The 14,600-nt window shown below is 35.0% G+C and overlaps 2 protein-coding genes across 2 annotated transcripts in view; both read left to right on the plus strand.

The window, feature by feature from the left end:
- The window catches only part of LOC143240196 (junctophilin-1-like), a 49,830-nt gene extending 47,791 nt beyond the window's left edge, over positions 1-2,039 (plus strand). Inside the window, exon 5 of the mRNA XM_076482266.1 lies at positions 1,303-2,039. Coding sequence (XP_076338381.1) covers positions 1,303-2,039 — 737 coding nt within the window. The remainder of the gene's footprint in view (positions 1-1,302) is intronic.
- Positions 2,040-7,234: 5,195 nt separating this feature from the next.
- Positions 7,235-13,570, plus strand: LOC143237560 (uncharacterized). The gene is made up of 2 exons (XM_076476963.1): positions 7,235-9,685; positions 11,067-13,570. Exon 1 carries the CDS (start codon positions 7,960-7,962, stop codon positions 8,578-8,580), a length of 621 nt encoding a protein of 206 aa, XP_076333078.1. The 5' UTR covers positions 7,235-7,959; the 3' UTR covers positions 8,581-9,685; positions 11,067-13,570.
- The last annotated feature ends 1,030 nt before the right edge of the window (positions 13,571-14,600 follow it).

The raw sequence follows: 14,600 nt of genomic DNA on the forward strand, positions 1-14,600 counted from the left end.
ACTGGTATCAGGCCTATTGTCATAAAACTATCACTGGGGGCATTGCACTGTTAGGTAGTTCTAAATTCAATGTACACCAAACGTATGATAGTCATAAAACTATCACTGGGGGCATTGCACTGTTAGGTAGTTCTAAATTCAATGTACACCAAACGTATGATAGTCATAAAACTATCACTGGGGGCATTGCACTGTTAGGTAGTTCTAAATTCAATGTACACCAAACGTATGACAGTCATAAAACTATCACTGGGGGCATTGCACTGTTAGGTAGTTCTAAATTCAATGTACACCAAACGTATGATAGTCATAAAACTATCACTGGGGGCATTGCACTGTTAGGTAGTTCTAAATTCAATGTGCACTAAACATATGACAATCAGACACGTCGTTATGACTCCGTGGGTCTCAACATGAACTGTGACCATTAGTCAGTAAGACAGTTTTATAAATTGATATAATCGTCGAAACGTGATATCTTTGAGGTAACTGAGATGTGGTGTTTTATCTCACTGAAATAACTTATATTAACTAGTTTTGAATTCTGGTATATTTGCTAACCTAACAAATGTAAAAAAAGTGTAATTATTCTAGATTAATAGTTACGTTTGTTAAAATGAAATAGACTGAAGAACAGACAGTGTTTAACTACCAACAGAATATTAGTTCTTCAGGAAAAGTTACTTGTAAGTAACTTTTGTTACTTAAACGTTTGTTAAAATGAAATAGACTGAAGAACAGACAGTGTTTAACTACCAACAGAATATTAGTTCTTCAGGAAAAGTTACTTGTAAGTTGAGTCGTATTTCTAGTAAATGTTTATCAACAATTTAATTTTTCAAGGGAAAGTCACTTTTCAATATATCACTAATTTCTGTCGGTAAAGGGAAGCCTAGAAGATAAAAGATAAATAAAGTAATATTAATATGGTTACATTATTTGAGGTATTATCTTGGAATTAGAAGGTAAAATAAGTGGTTTGCGTTTGTATGTGTCTTTGTTTTGAATCTGGTATACGACACAACCCAATGGTTACGAACAAATGTCTATAAAAGCACCGAGAAGATCCTAAATTAAAGAAACTTCAGTCACTTCACTAATTGTCTCATGCTGCTTGAAAATTGAATAAAACTGACAATATTGTATTAACTTCAGAGCTGGTTTTAAATGCGAATTAATATTTTGTTGTTACGTTTTTACACTGCGTCATTACATTGGTGAGCGTACGATAATAATTCGTAGAGATGTAATTTAATGTTCCAAACATGATTTTATTACTATAATTTTTCTCTTATATGAAAGGAACTGAAATACTAAAAAAGAAACTAGCACATAACAAGGAGTCCCCACAAAGCAACCAGTTACAAAGTCCCTCAAGTACTGCACCAAGCCAAAACGTTCATCAAAGAACTCTCTCTCTCTTTGTTCCTCAAGACAACAGCCTGGCCTCAAATGTAGGAGAATATGGGCAAAAGGAACCCGTTACTTTGGACCCCTCGACAACGAACACTGATCGGTGTGGTAGTCATACTACATTCCGGGGAAACCCCCCTGCACAAGAGCCCCGTCACGCTAGCCAGAATTCTGTCAGTTATCTCGATCCTTCTAGCACATTCATGGGCAATGAACCCATAAATCGGAAACTACGGGGGTCTTTACGACGTCAAAACCACCTCAGTTTTGGAGAGGGGAACTATACCGTTCAGCGGTCGATGTCTGACCACTTTGACCAATACACACAAGAAACAGCTACCATTAAACCTCAGTTTTGTGGGAGTCAATTCTCACAGAATTTCTCCAAATCGCAAGCTGCTCAACCTCGTTTGAATCTAACTCATCAGCCCACAAGCTATGCCCCGACTGTACCCCAGATTCCGGGGTTTCAGAAAGCATGGACAATGATGATCTATCCCCCGGGTACGTACCCCGTCAATCTACACTCCCCAGCCTTTATGATGAAAGCTTTCAGGGTCAGGGTGATCCTGGATTCATCTGTTTCGCACCTACTGATAGCGAGGCTGGTAGCAATGCTAGCTTGACCATCCTTCAGCCGACTAATAATGAAAGTAAGTTATCTGATACCAACTTGCAAAGAATGTCGTCACTTTACGAGGAAGCAGCAAGAAAACAAACCCCTTTCCAGTTTCAACCGAGCAAGCCTGGCCTTATTAAAGAAAGAATAGCCTTCCTGACATTCAGGCCGCATCAGTGAAAACCCAGCTGATGACGAGGGCTGAAGTCTCAGGTTTCAGCTTCCGCAGGAGTGAAGAAATTCATAGGATACAGGAGCAAACGGATCAAGAACGTGCTAACCCGTTATTGTATCTTTTGAACTCTGATGTTAAGGTGAGTTGCTCCCATAATAGGAAGTCTCAGGCCTTATTAAAATCAAGTACAATATTAAAACAATTATAGCATAAAATTAAGAATGGTCCCTCTTTAACAGAAGACGAAAATAAACTCGTTACTGTTTAATAAACAGTCAGCCCGGCATGGCCAGGTGGGTTAAGGCGTGCGACTCGTTATCTGAGGGTCGCGGGTTCGCATCCCCGTCGCACCAAACATGCTCGCATTTTCAGCCGTGCGGGCGTTATAATTTCCGGTCAATCCTACGATTCGTTGGTAAAAGAGTAGCCCAAGAGTTGGCGGTGATGACCAGCTGGCGGGTAGCGTAGATTGCCCTTGAGTAGCTTTGTGCGAACTTCAAAAAACAAACAAACAATAATTAATATCCAGTTCACCAGTTTGTAAAAACTGATATGAAACAGTAATTAATATCTAGTTCACCAGTTTGCAAATACTGATATGATGTTTTCGAACAAAAGTGATTTATGAATTCTTTTATATAATTTGTCATTTATACATTGTTCGAGAATTAGGGTCTATAGTTAACACTTTGATGTGATATAAAATTAGATATTAGTATAGGTCGTTAAAACATTAACAACCCTAGCTAAAGTAATTAAATTATGATTTTAACTAACGGATTTATTATAATACTTCTGTTTGTTTGTTTTTTGTTTCGCGCAAAGCTACACGAGGGTTATCTACGCTAGCCGTCCCTAATTTAGCAGTGTAAGACTAAAAGGGAGGCAGCTAGTCATCATCACTCACCGCCAACTCTTGAGCTACTCTTTTACCAACGAATAGTGGAATTGACCGTGACATTGTAACGCCCCCACGGCTGAAGGGTCGAGCATATTTTGTGTGAGAGAGATTCGAACCCGCGACTCTCAAATTACGAGTCGAGTGCCTTAACCACCTGCCATGCTGGGCCTATTACTTTGTAAACAGATATTGAAATCATTTACCAGTATATGTATTATTATTAGTTTTGTAAACGTGTGTTTATTAACTTCGTTATCTAGCAGTGATGTATAAAACCTATCAGTTACTGAAAATTTATGTATATATGAAAACGTTCAATATTGTATTTAGAATAGACGTAAACAGCGGGAAGAAACAACGGCGCATGACTGTATCAACAGTAGTGTTATATTTTAAATTAGGTTCGAGAAGCAGGGTCCCTAGATTTTTCTTTCAGTGACGACTCGTGGTAATAGTTACAAACTGAATGTTTAAAATAAGAAATAATTATGTATGTGGTATTAAATCGTTTAAAAATTGTTACGTGGATGAACCCTTTAATTCAATGAGTAGAGATCCTATGTTCGAGCTACTTCTGATAAAATCAAATAATCATTACGTCACATTTAAGAGGAACATGAATAAAAGCACACATCTGCAGGTCACGTGGTTCTTTATCCTACTTTGCTTCTAATCAGTGATGTCGAGAAAACCCACTTGTAGAGAAATATATATGCAAAAACGGCTCGTTTTGGTTGAGAAAATATTTTACATAGAAGAGCGAACAACGTTTCGACCTTCTTCTGTCATCGTCAGGTTCACAAAGAAAGAGGTAACTGACCGGAAGCTGACCACATGTTTGAAAGGGGTTGTGTAACTGAGTGTCGGAATGTAGAGGGCGGTGTTAAATGTTTGAATATATAATTTTATTTATTTTATTATATTAATATAGGTATAAAGGCGTTCCTTTATATTGGTTTATTTTGGGTTTAAGTTGTGGTTTTAGTAAGGCTTTAATTTTGCGTTTGTTTATGTTTGTTTATTTATTTAGTATTTGAGTGTTTTCTATGGTTATGTTGTGTTTATTTGACTTGCAGTGTTCGAAAACGTGTGAAGGTGACTTTTTTATGTTCTTTGAATCTGGTTTCCATTTTTCTACTTGTTTCTCCAATATAGAAGTCGTGGCAGTTATTACATTGTATTTTGTAAATAATGTTGGTGTGGTGTTTGTCAGTGTAGTTTTTACATAGTATAGACCTCAGTTTTGTGCCTGGTTTTTGAATAAATTTGGTATTAACTGGAATGTCATATTTTGTTACTAGTTTCTGCCAAATGTTGGTTATTTGTTTGCTGATGTCAGGAATATATGGTATACAGCAGTATATGGTTTCGTGATTTTTTGATTCGTGAGATATATTTACTTTTGTTGGTTGATTTTGCTTTCTGTCCAGGTGTGTGCGTATAATGTTTTCTACGGTTTGTGGAGGAAACTTATTGATGTTGATGAAGTATTGTTTTATTTTGTCTAATTCATCGTTAATTTTATCTGGTGAGCATAGTTTTATGGCTGTGTTTATTTGGTTTCTTAGTATGTTGAGTTTTTGTTTTGTTTCATGTGCTGAGTCCCAAGGAATGTATAGTCCAGTATGGGTGATTTGTCGGTGGATTTCTGTTTTTTAATTGTGTGTCGGTTCTTGTAATTTTGAGCTTAAGAAATGATATTTGATTGTTTTCATCCTGTTCACATGTGAAGTTGATGTTGGGATGTATAGAGTTAATGTGATTGAAAAAATTAAGTATGTGTTCTGTAGATTTGAATCCCGCAACCGTGTCATCTACATATCTGTACCAGTATAGTGCTGGATGTAATGCTGTGTAAATTGCTTGTGTTTCAACTTGTGTCATAAAAATATTGGCTAGAACTGGTGATACTGGGTTGCCTATGCTTAGGCCATTTGTTTGTATATAGTTTTGGTTGTTGAACATGAAGTTTGTCTTTATCGTGGTGAATTCTATGAAGGTTTGGTTACTGGGAATGTCTACAGTTGGGTTAGGATCTCGGATATAGAGTTCTAAGGCTATCTTGCAGGCTTCAGTGGTTGGAACTTCTGTAAAGAGGGATATAACATCGAAACTGGCCATTAAGGCTTTATGATTAAGTTGATTTAGATTAGACTAGAAATTAAAAGAGTCTTTGATGAATGAGCTGGCTGATGTTACATATTTGGAGAATGCCCAAGCTATGTATTTACCAAGATTGTAATTAAAGGATTCATATGTGGACATTATTGGTCATAATGGACAATCTGGTTTATGAGGTTTCGGGATGCCGTATATTTGTGGTGTGCGTGAGTCGGTTTTACGTAGGTAGGAATAAAGTGTTTGTGAAATTGTGTTGGCTTTTTTTCATTTTTAGTAGTAATTTGTTCAGTTGTGTCTCGTGTGTCTTTGTTGGATTTGTGTGTATTGGTTTAAATTTGTTCGTGTCTGATAGGATGTTCTTCATTTTTTGGGTGTATTCATTCGTGTTCATTATGACTATAGCGTTACCTTTATCTGCTTTTAGAATTTTTATGTTTTTTTCTTGTTTTAGGTTTTTAATGGAATTAATGTCTCTTTTTGTAAGGTTGTTTTTTAGTTTTCTGTTTTGTGAAATTATGTTGATGGTTTTGTGAGAAAATTTTTTGAAAAAATCGTTTAAGATGTTGTTTTTAGGTGTTTCTGGAAAATATAAATTTTTAATTTTACCTGGGAATTTGACTGTTGGATGTCAATAAAATTATCTAAGTTATCTTCTTTTTGTTGGTTGTTTCCTTGTTTTTATTCTCTGTAGAAAGTATCACAAGTCTCCTGGCTAGATCTTCTAAACATGTTTTGATTTCTAAGGTTGGAATGTACCTAGGTGCTATTGTGAAGTTGAGTCCTTTGTTAAGTAGATGTATCTCGTCTGTGTTTAATTGTCGGTCGGATCTGTTAATTATGAGGTTAGTCAACGGTTTGTCATGTTGATGTCTTTTCTGTTGTTTCCATCTTAGTTTTTCTAGTTTTTTGTTGTGGCAGATCTTTTTGTCTCTGTCGTTCTTAGTATTGATTTGGTTTATGTTTCGTTGTATAAGTCCGTAAATCTCTGGTTTAATGCAGCATGCCAGTTGATGGTCTAGGTTCATTTTTTTGTTTTTGTAAGTCATGTAGTTCTTTGTATTTTGTGTTCAACATGGTTTTAAGGAAGAAAGCAATCAAATATCATTTCTTAACCTCAAAATTACAAGAACCGACACACAATTCAAAACAGAAATCCACCGAAAAATCACCCATACTGGACTATATATTCCTTGGGACTCAGCACATGAAACAAAACAAAAACTGAACATACTAAGAAACCAAATAAACACGGCGATAAAACTATGCTCACCAGATAAAATTAACGACGAATTAGACAAAATACAACAATACTTCATCAACATCAATAAGTTTCCTCCACAAACCGCAGAAAACATTATACGCACACACCTAGACAGAAAGCAAAATCAACCAACAAAAGTAAATATATCTCACGAATCAAAAAATCACGAAACCATATACTGCTGTATACCATATATTCCTGACATCAGCAAACAAATAACCAACATTTGGCAGAAACTAGTAACAAAATATGACATTCCAGTTAATACCAAATTTATTCAAAAACCAGGCACAAAACTGAGGTCTATACTATGTAAAAACTACACTGACAAACACCACACCAACATTATTTATAAAATACAATGTGATAACTGCCACGACTTCTATATTGGAGAAACAAGTAGAAAAATGGAAACCAGATTCAAAGAACATAAAAAGTCACCTTCACACGTTTTCGAACACTGCAAGTCAAACAAACACAACATAACCATAGAAAACACTCAAATATTAAATAAATAAACAAACATAAACAAACGCAAAATTAAAGAAGCCTTACTTATACAACAACTTAAACCCAAAATAAACCAATATAAAGGAACGCCTTTATACCTATATTAATAAATAAAATTATATATTCAAACATCTAACACCGCCCTCTACATTCCGACACTCAGTTACACAACCCCTTTCAAACATGTGGTCAGCTTCCGGTCAGTTACCTCTTTCTTTGTGAACCTGACGATGACCGAAGAAGGTCGAAACGTTGTTCGCTCTTCTATGTAAAATATTTTCTCAACCCAAACGAGCCGTTTTTGCATATATATTTCTATTTTGCTTCTAATGCGTCACTCTGCCTCGGCGTATAAACAGTAATGTTACAAGTTAAGTTACTGGCACATCATTTCATTATCACGTTATTCAGTGGTATACGTATTAACAGATCTGTTTATGTAAGTAAACATAAGTTTATGTGTGTGTGTGTGTGTGTATGTGTTTGTGTGATTAAAAAAACGATATGCAGATTTGTTTATTTGCATTTAAGGAAAATACACAAATAAGCCTTTAAAGGGTGCGTCAAAAAGCAAAAAGTTGTGACACTCAGTCGCTCGCTTATAATTTGATTCTATTCAATGAAAAAAAATATGCTTGCGTAAAAATCAATCCAATACATTAATATTTAGGGGTTGCGCAATGCGCACAAAATAACAACGTGCTTCCAGAACCAAACGAAACGTTGGCATTAGTGAAAGGCTAGCTTCGGATTTAGACAGAACCCAGATCAGTGACCGAAAAGCCGCGCAAATTTTGTTTCCTTTTGCAGCTCATATTGGACATAATATCGAGGATCTTGCCATTAGCCCAAGTTCCATAAGGAGGAAACGAATTACTAACCGTACTCTTCTAGCAGCTGTATTGAAGGAAAGTGTTTCTCCCAACGTTCCTTTGACATTACATTGGGATGATAAGCTGATGCCTGACTTGGTTGGCAGAGAGAAGATCGAACGTTTGGCAATTTTAGTTTCAGGTGAAGGTGTAGAGAAGATTCTTTCAGTGCCCAAGATTGACAGTGGGGATGCAAATTCAGTAGCTTCTGAGATCGGATCAGTTTTAGTAGAATGTAATGTAAAAGACAGAATTAAATCGCTTTGCTTTGACACCACGGCGACCAATACAGGATCCAAATCTGGCGTCTATCTGAGGATTGAAATGTTACTTGAACGTAAGCTCTTGCACCTTGCCTGTATACATCACATTTTGAAGATTCTTTTGAGCGCTGTATTCTCTACTCTCGTGATAGAGACATCAAAAAGTCCAGATATTACTTTGGTTTTAAACTTTAGAGATTGTTGGCCTAAAAGTAATAAAACTAAGTACATAACAGCAGTAGAAGCAATGCCACTCCGAATACAGCCTTGGAAGGATGATATTATTCAATTTTATCAGAATCTCCTTCAATCTCATAAACCACGGGACGATTATAAAGAGCTCTTGGAATTAGCTGTCATTTTTCTTGGATCTCTTCCACACGGACGTTCTTCAGTTTCTTTCCGTACTTCTGGTGCTGTACATCATGCACGATGGATGGCTTGAGCAATATATTCTCTAAAAATTTGGATGTTCCAAGAGGAGTTTGGTAGACTGCAACCACGGCCTGCTTCACCTGGTGTTTCATTTGACGCACATTTCTGCAGCAAACTTGGCGATTTGTGTGTCTTTATAACTAAACATTACTTGCTCTCATGGTTTACAGCTAAGGATGCTTCCGTGGCAGCTCGAAGGGACCTTACACTACTCAAGGAACTTGCATGCATGGAAATCATATGATTAAGGAAGTTGGTACAAAGGCAATGAATCGGCATTTATGGTATTTATCTGAGGTTGCAGTTGGGCTTGCACTCTTTGATGACGGTGTAACGAATAGCGACAAACTCAAGATGGTCTCAAATATGAATACCGTGAAAGGATCTTCTAGGCCAACTCCACGTTTAACAGTTGATGTTGCAAGCAATGCTGTTTCCAGAAAACTTCCAGATTTTTTTACCTTGGCAACGAAGAAAATGTTCTACCATCTGGATATTAGTAGCGCATTTTTATCATTACCACCGAAAGAGTGGAGCGCGTCCGAAGAGTACAAACATGGAAAGGACAGAGTAAAGAAACTTTTTGTGACAAGTGACGCAGCTGAAAGAGAAGTAGCTTTAATTCAACAGTTTACATCAAAGGGCTGCACCAAGAACGAAGATCAATTTCAGTATATGATTCAGGTGGCTGAAGAACATCGGCGAACATAATGCGAAGGGGGCTGGCAAGATAACACTTCAATGAAATAAATTTTTCTTTCAAGTTTTTATGTTTTTGCTAACTGTATAATCAATAAATATTAAATAATTTCTTTAAATAATTTAATTACCATTAACAATGTAATGTAGGGTAAATTTAAGGAAAATAGTGAACTTTGCGAGGGATGTGCGACCCCTAAATACTTCGCGATTGAAATGAAACCTTGTCTATGTTCTTTTCTCATGCAGTGGCACAACTGAGCAAAAACATTGGGACATTTTAATATTTATCCTTTATCCGCTGACGCACCCTAATGATGATACTTGCTGGTTATTTACTTAGAGATTATCAAAATGCAAGTTTTCAAAACATGCTTTCCTGAAAACTCAGTATAGATTAACAACTGTAGACAAAGGTTAGAAATTAATATTACCTGATAACATTACCCTGAGGGACAAAGGTCAGTGATTAATATTACCTGATAACGATACCCTGAGGTACAAAGGTCAGTGATTAATATATTACCTGATAACTTTACCCTGAGAGACAAAGGTCAGTGATTAATATTACCCAATAACATTAACCTGAGAGACAAAGGTCAGTAATTAATATTACCCGATAACTTTACCCTGAGAGACAAAGGTCAGTGATTAATATTACCTGATAACATTACCCTGAGAGACAAAGGTCAGTGATTAATATTACCTGAGAACTTAAGGCCCGGCATGGCCAAGTGTGTAAGGCGTGCGACTCGTAATCCGCTAAACATGCTCGCCCTCCCAGCCGTGGGTGCGTATAATGTGACGGTCAATCCCACTATTCGTTGGTAAAAGAGTAGCCCAAGAGTTGGCAGTGGGTGGTGATGACTAGCTGCCTTCCCTCTAGTCTTACACTGCAAAATTAGGGACGGCTAGCACAGATAGCCCTCGAGTAGCTTTGTGCGAAATTCCAAAACAAACAAACAAACAAACAAACCTGAGAACTTTACCCTAAGAGACAAAGGTCAGTGATTAGTATTACCTGAGAACTTTACCCTAAGAGACAAAGGTCAGTGATTAGTATTACCTGAGAACTTTACCCTGAGAGACAAAGGTCAGTAATTAGTATTACCTGATAACTTTACCCTGAGAGACAAAGGTCAGTAATTAGTATTACCTGATAACTTTACCCTGAGAGACAAAGGTCAGTAATTAGTATTACCTGATAACTTTACTCTGAGAGACAAAGGTCAGTAATTAATATTACCTGATAACTCTACAAGATGAAATATTAAAATAAATATTTTACAATCACTACTTCTTACTACAATATAGATATTGTTTCATACTCATTAATTTATTTAACACATAAGTAATGCATGATAAACATGTATTTAATATTATAGTTTTATACAGATATGCCATGTTTATCTTTCTGTGCATATAAGGAATATTTTCCTTTTTCAAGATGTGGAGAATACTAGAGACATTCAGCTGTGGTTTTACCACCAAATAAAACAGTTTCACATGTATGTCTCTCGTGGCCTCTTCAGAGTTGAAAAACATAATAATATTGTTTAAGAGGTTATAATATAAAACTGACCTAAAATAGCAGAGAACTGGAAATGTTGCTCCAGGTATGATGTTTGTATCTAGTTTTTGTCAATTCTTGTTTTATAAATATTCATATTTTCATTGTTCAGTGTAAGTTAAAAACTAAGAATATTTGATTTATATTTTTTAATTTCTTTGAATCGTTAACTGTATAGTTTTAAAAATCGTTCCAGATCTTTAGTAACATGACTGTTTTCTACTTAGGACTGGATTTCAAGACAACAGTTTGTTATGATGGTTTTATTTGTCAACATCAGTCTAGCCATCATGTTCTTTAAGCTCTTGACATAATCTAGACACCGAAATGATGTACTTGAAGTACGTATGTTCTAGACCTTGTTGTTGCTGAGGGGTCATCAATAGCCCATAATGGAAAGTGAGGTTTTCGTTTTTCACTGCTACCACGTTTTATTAGATTTCTCTTAGTCCTTCATAGGAGCAACTTTAAAGAGTTTGGCCACATGTGTCACAGCCCATTATAGGAGCAACTTTAAGGAGTTTGGCCACATTTGTCACAGCTATTTATAGGAGCAATTTTGAGGAGCTTGGTTACATTTGGCCAAGTTCTTCACAGGAGCAACTTTAAGGATCTTGGTTACATTTGGCCAAGTTCTTCACAGGAGTAACTTTAAGGAGCTTGGTTACATTTGGCCAAGTTCTTCACAGAAGTAACTTTAAGGAGCTTGGTTACATTTGGCCAAGTTCTTCACAGAAGTAACTTTAAGGAGCTTGGTTACATTTGACCAAGTTCTTTCACAGGAGTAACTTTAAGGAGCTTTGTTACATTTGACCAAGTTCTTCACAGGAGTAACTTTAAGGAGCTTGGTTACATTTGACCAAGTTCTTCACAGGAGTAACTTTAAGGAGCTTGGTTACATTTGGCCAAGTTCTTCACAGGAGTAACCTCAAGGAGCTTCGTTACATTTGGCCAAGTTCTTCACAGGAGCTTGGCTGCTGACAAGACATCTGATTAAAGTTTACAGAAAATTTATATAATTGAGCATTATGATCATGTTGTGATCTCTCATTTTTGTATCAGAAAACTTGTACATTATCTAACATGAACCAGTTCACATGAATATAAAAATAAGGTATATCTGAAAGTTCCATTTGTTGCAGGGACTAAACACAGTTATCTCTTTGGTTTTCAAGGTAAAAAGAAAATTGTAGAGTATTAAAATCCACTGCATTTAGAAAATGTTGTATTATTTTACTTAGCTATATTATCAAGTTGAAGTGTTCATGGAAATCTTTATAATTTTATTTAAATCATGCTTTAAGATAAAGTATAAATTATTATATAAAGATTTTAGTTTCAATCTATCATAATACACTTCCTTGTTAAGGTACATTTGTTGTCACTAACAATTATTGCAGAAAAGATAAATATATTACTTGTTAACAGAGTGAAGGAAGAATGTTTTGTTACAATAAAATCTGTTTCTAAAGGAAATACAAATATATGTTTGGAAAGCAAAATGGAGAAAAACTGTTTATAATCCTTCTCAGTTTACTGATATTATCAGAAACTCAGATTACTTCTAACTTGAACTTTTTCTGAGTGATTGTAATTTCTTGTTTTAAATATTTTAAACTCTATCACACACTAATGACCAATATATACATATAACTTATTCAGTTATACAAACAGTTATGAAATTAAAATAAAAGATTTTTAGGTCAAAGAGTTTCTATGTTTCAGAACATGGTTCATATAACACTGCACAACAATTTTTTTGAGTAGTTTTGCTTCCTGAAAAGTTTTTGCTGATTGAGACAGGAACCTGGTTGGTATGCACAAATATAGTTTTGGTTTTGCTTCATCACGTAGGAACTCTGAGAAATAGACAGTTAACTGTTTACCGGCAATAACGTATTTAATTGCGTTTATGTTTCTAATATGCTATTAAGTTCAACATAATTAAAAGTGTTTTGCTCCTGATTTTTGTTTGTATTCAATGTTCGGTGCATCACGTTGCAGTGCCCAACAGTAGTCAGCAAGCATTGACGGATTCCAGTTGTCCTGTTATTGTTTTTCCATTGTAATAATGTCCTGGTGAAACTGAAGATTGTGATGAAATGGTACATGATGGGCAAATCTGGATATGATTTTCGTGATCAGCAGCCAAAAATCAATAAGGAACACCCAACAGTGTTCAAGAAGCAAAAGGTTTGTTGTGCAGTGTAATTAGTGGTGGTTTTGTTTTCCTTATTAGATAAATGTTATTAAGCATAAACTGTTCCCAACATTTCATTCCAAAGCCCCAGGATTAGTGCCTTTATTAGATTTGACTATTTCAGTATGACTTGCTTATTATACTAGTAACATGTTTTATAAACTTATTAAGTTATAGGCTATAAGGTGTGCTGGGTAAGTTGACAAGACATGTTAGACCAATACTTGTGATTCGTAGTTATTTTGTAACTATAGAAGTACAAAGGTGCTATTTAAGAATCAGCTGGTTGCCTCGATAGTCTTTGTATGTTTCAATCAGTTAAACCTTATCCACAAATATAAACAAACTAAATGAAACTTTGATGCTGTTACATTGAATGTACAGGACTCAAGTCCACAGAAACATTATATGTTATTGTGTGTTCAGTACTTCCTATTTCATGTCTAGTTATATATTAAAGTTTTCTTTTCTCACAGACTCAATGCGATGGGTTCATGACTGAAAATGAATAAAGGAAAATAATACTCAAAAGGTTGTTGTTAGATCTCAAAATATGATTTTATTTACTGCACTATTAAACCTCAAGGATACATATTTAAATATGCATCCAAAGCCAATAAAGTCATTTTAAAAACTATACCTATACACTGAAACAAAACCAGTAAAGAAGGTAAAATGTTCCTACACATTGAAGCAAAACTGGAAAAGAAAGTAAGATATTCCTACAAACTGAAGCAAAAAGGGTAAAGACAGTAAAATATTCCTGCACAAATTGGTAAAGAAAGTAAAATATTCCTACACACAGAATGTTGTATATAAAATGCATTTCAGTTTGGATTAGATTTGAGAAAAAAACATTGAATTTTTACCACGTCTACTGTTTAATAAATTAAATATCATGATATTTCTTAATGTCTTTAATTATAAAATATGAAAATTAATTATTTTAAGTTAAAGGTCAAAATAATATTACCTTTTGGCAGCACCAGTAGAAAATCTTCGTAGAGTATCAAAAATCATTGTGAATTTAGGTCTAATGATTCTTTAGAAAATCTTCGTAGAGTATTAAAAATCATTGTGAATTTAGGTCTAATGATTCTTTAGAAAATCTTCGTAGAGTATTAAAAATCATTGTGAATTTAGGTCTAATGATTCTTTCATTCAAATCATTACATTCAAAGAAGTTAAAGCTATTTAGTTCATAATTACCCTTACTAACATATATTTCGATACGTTGTAAAGTTTATCTTAAGGTTCCAAACAGACTTATATCCCTTCCTTAAATTGTTAACCCTCATTTCTGGGCAAGCGATTCACAACATGAAACTCGATACCGTTTCCTACTTTGGGTGATTTATAAATACTGGCGCTTACTGATTTTAAAGTGAAAAATTGTCTTTAAAAATTTTGTTTCCCAATTATTAAAATCGTATTTTCTCTATTTCGTCGTGGTCGTCTTGGCAGAATATCATTTAAAATCATAAATAGCGCTATTTTAAGGTCTTTTGTTGGTGTCGTAGAAACAAGTTTGTTCCTTTTTCATGTTGTATAATCCTAATAG

This window comes from Tachypleus tridentatus, chromosome 13 (assembly GCF_004210375.1).
Source record: "Tachypleus tridentatus isolate NWPU-2018 chromosome 13, ASM421037v1, whole genome shotgun sequence".
NCBI lineage: Eukaryota > Metazoa > Arthropoda > Merostomata > Xiphosura > Limulidae > Tachypleus > Tachypleus tridentatus.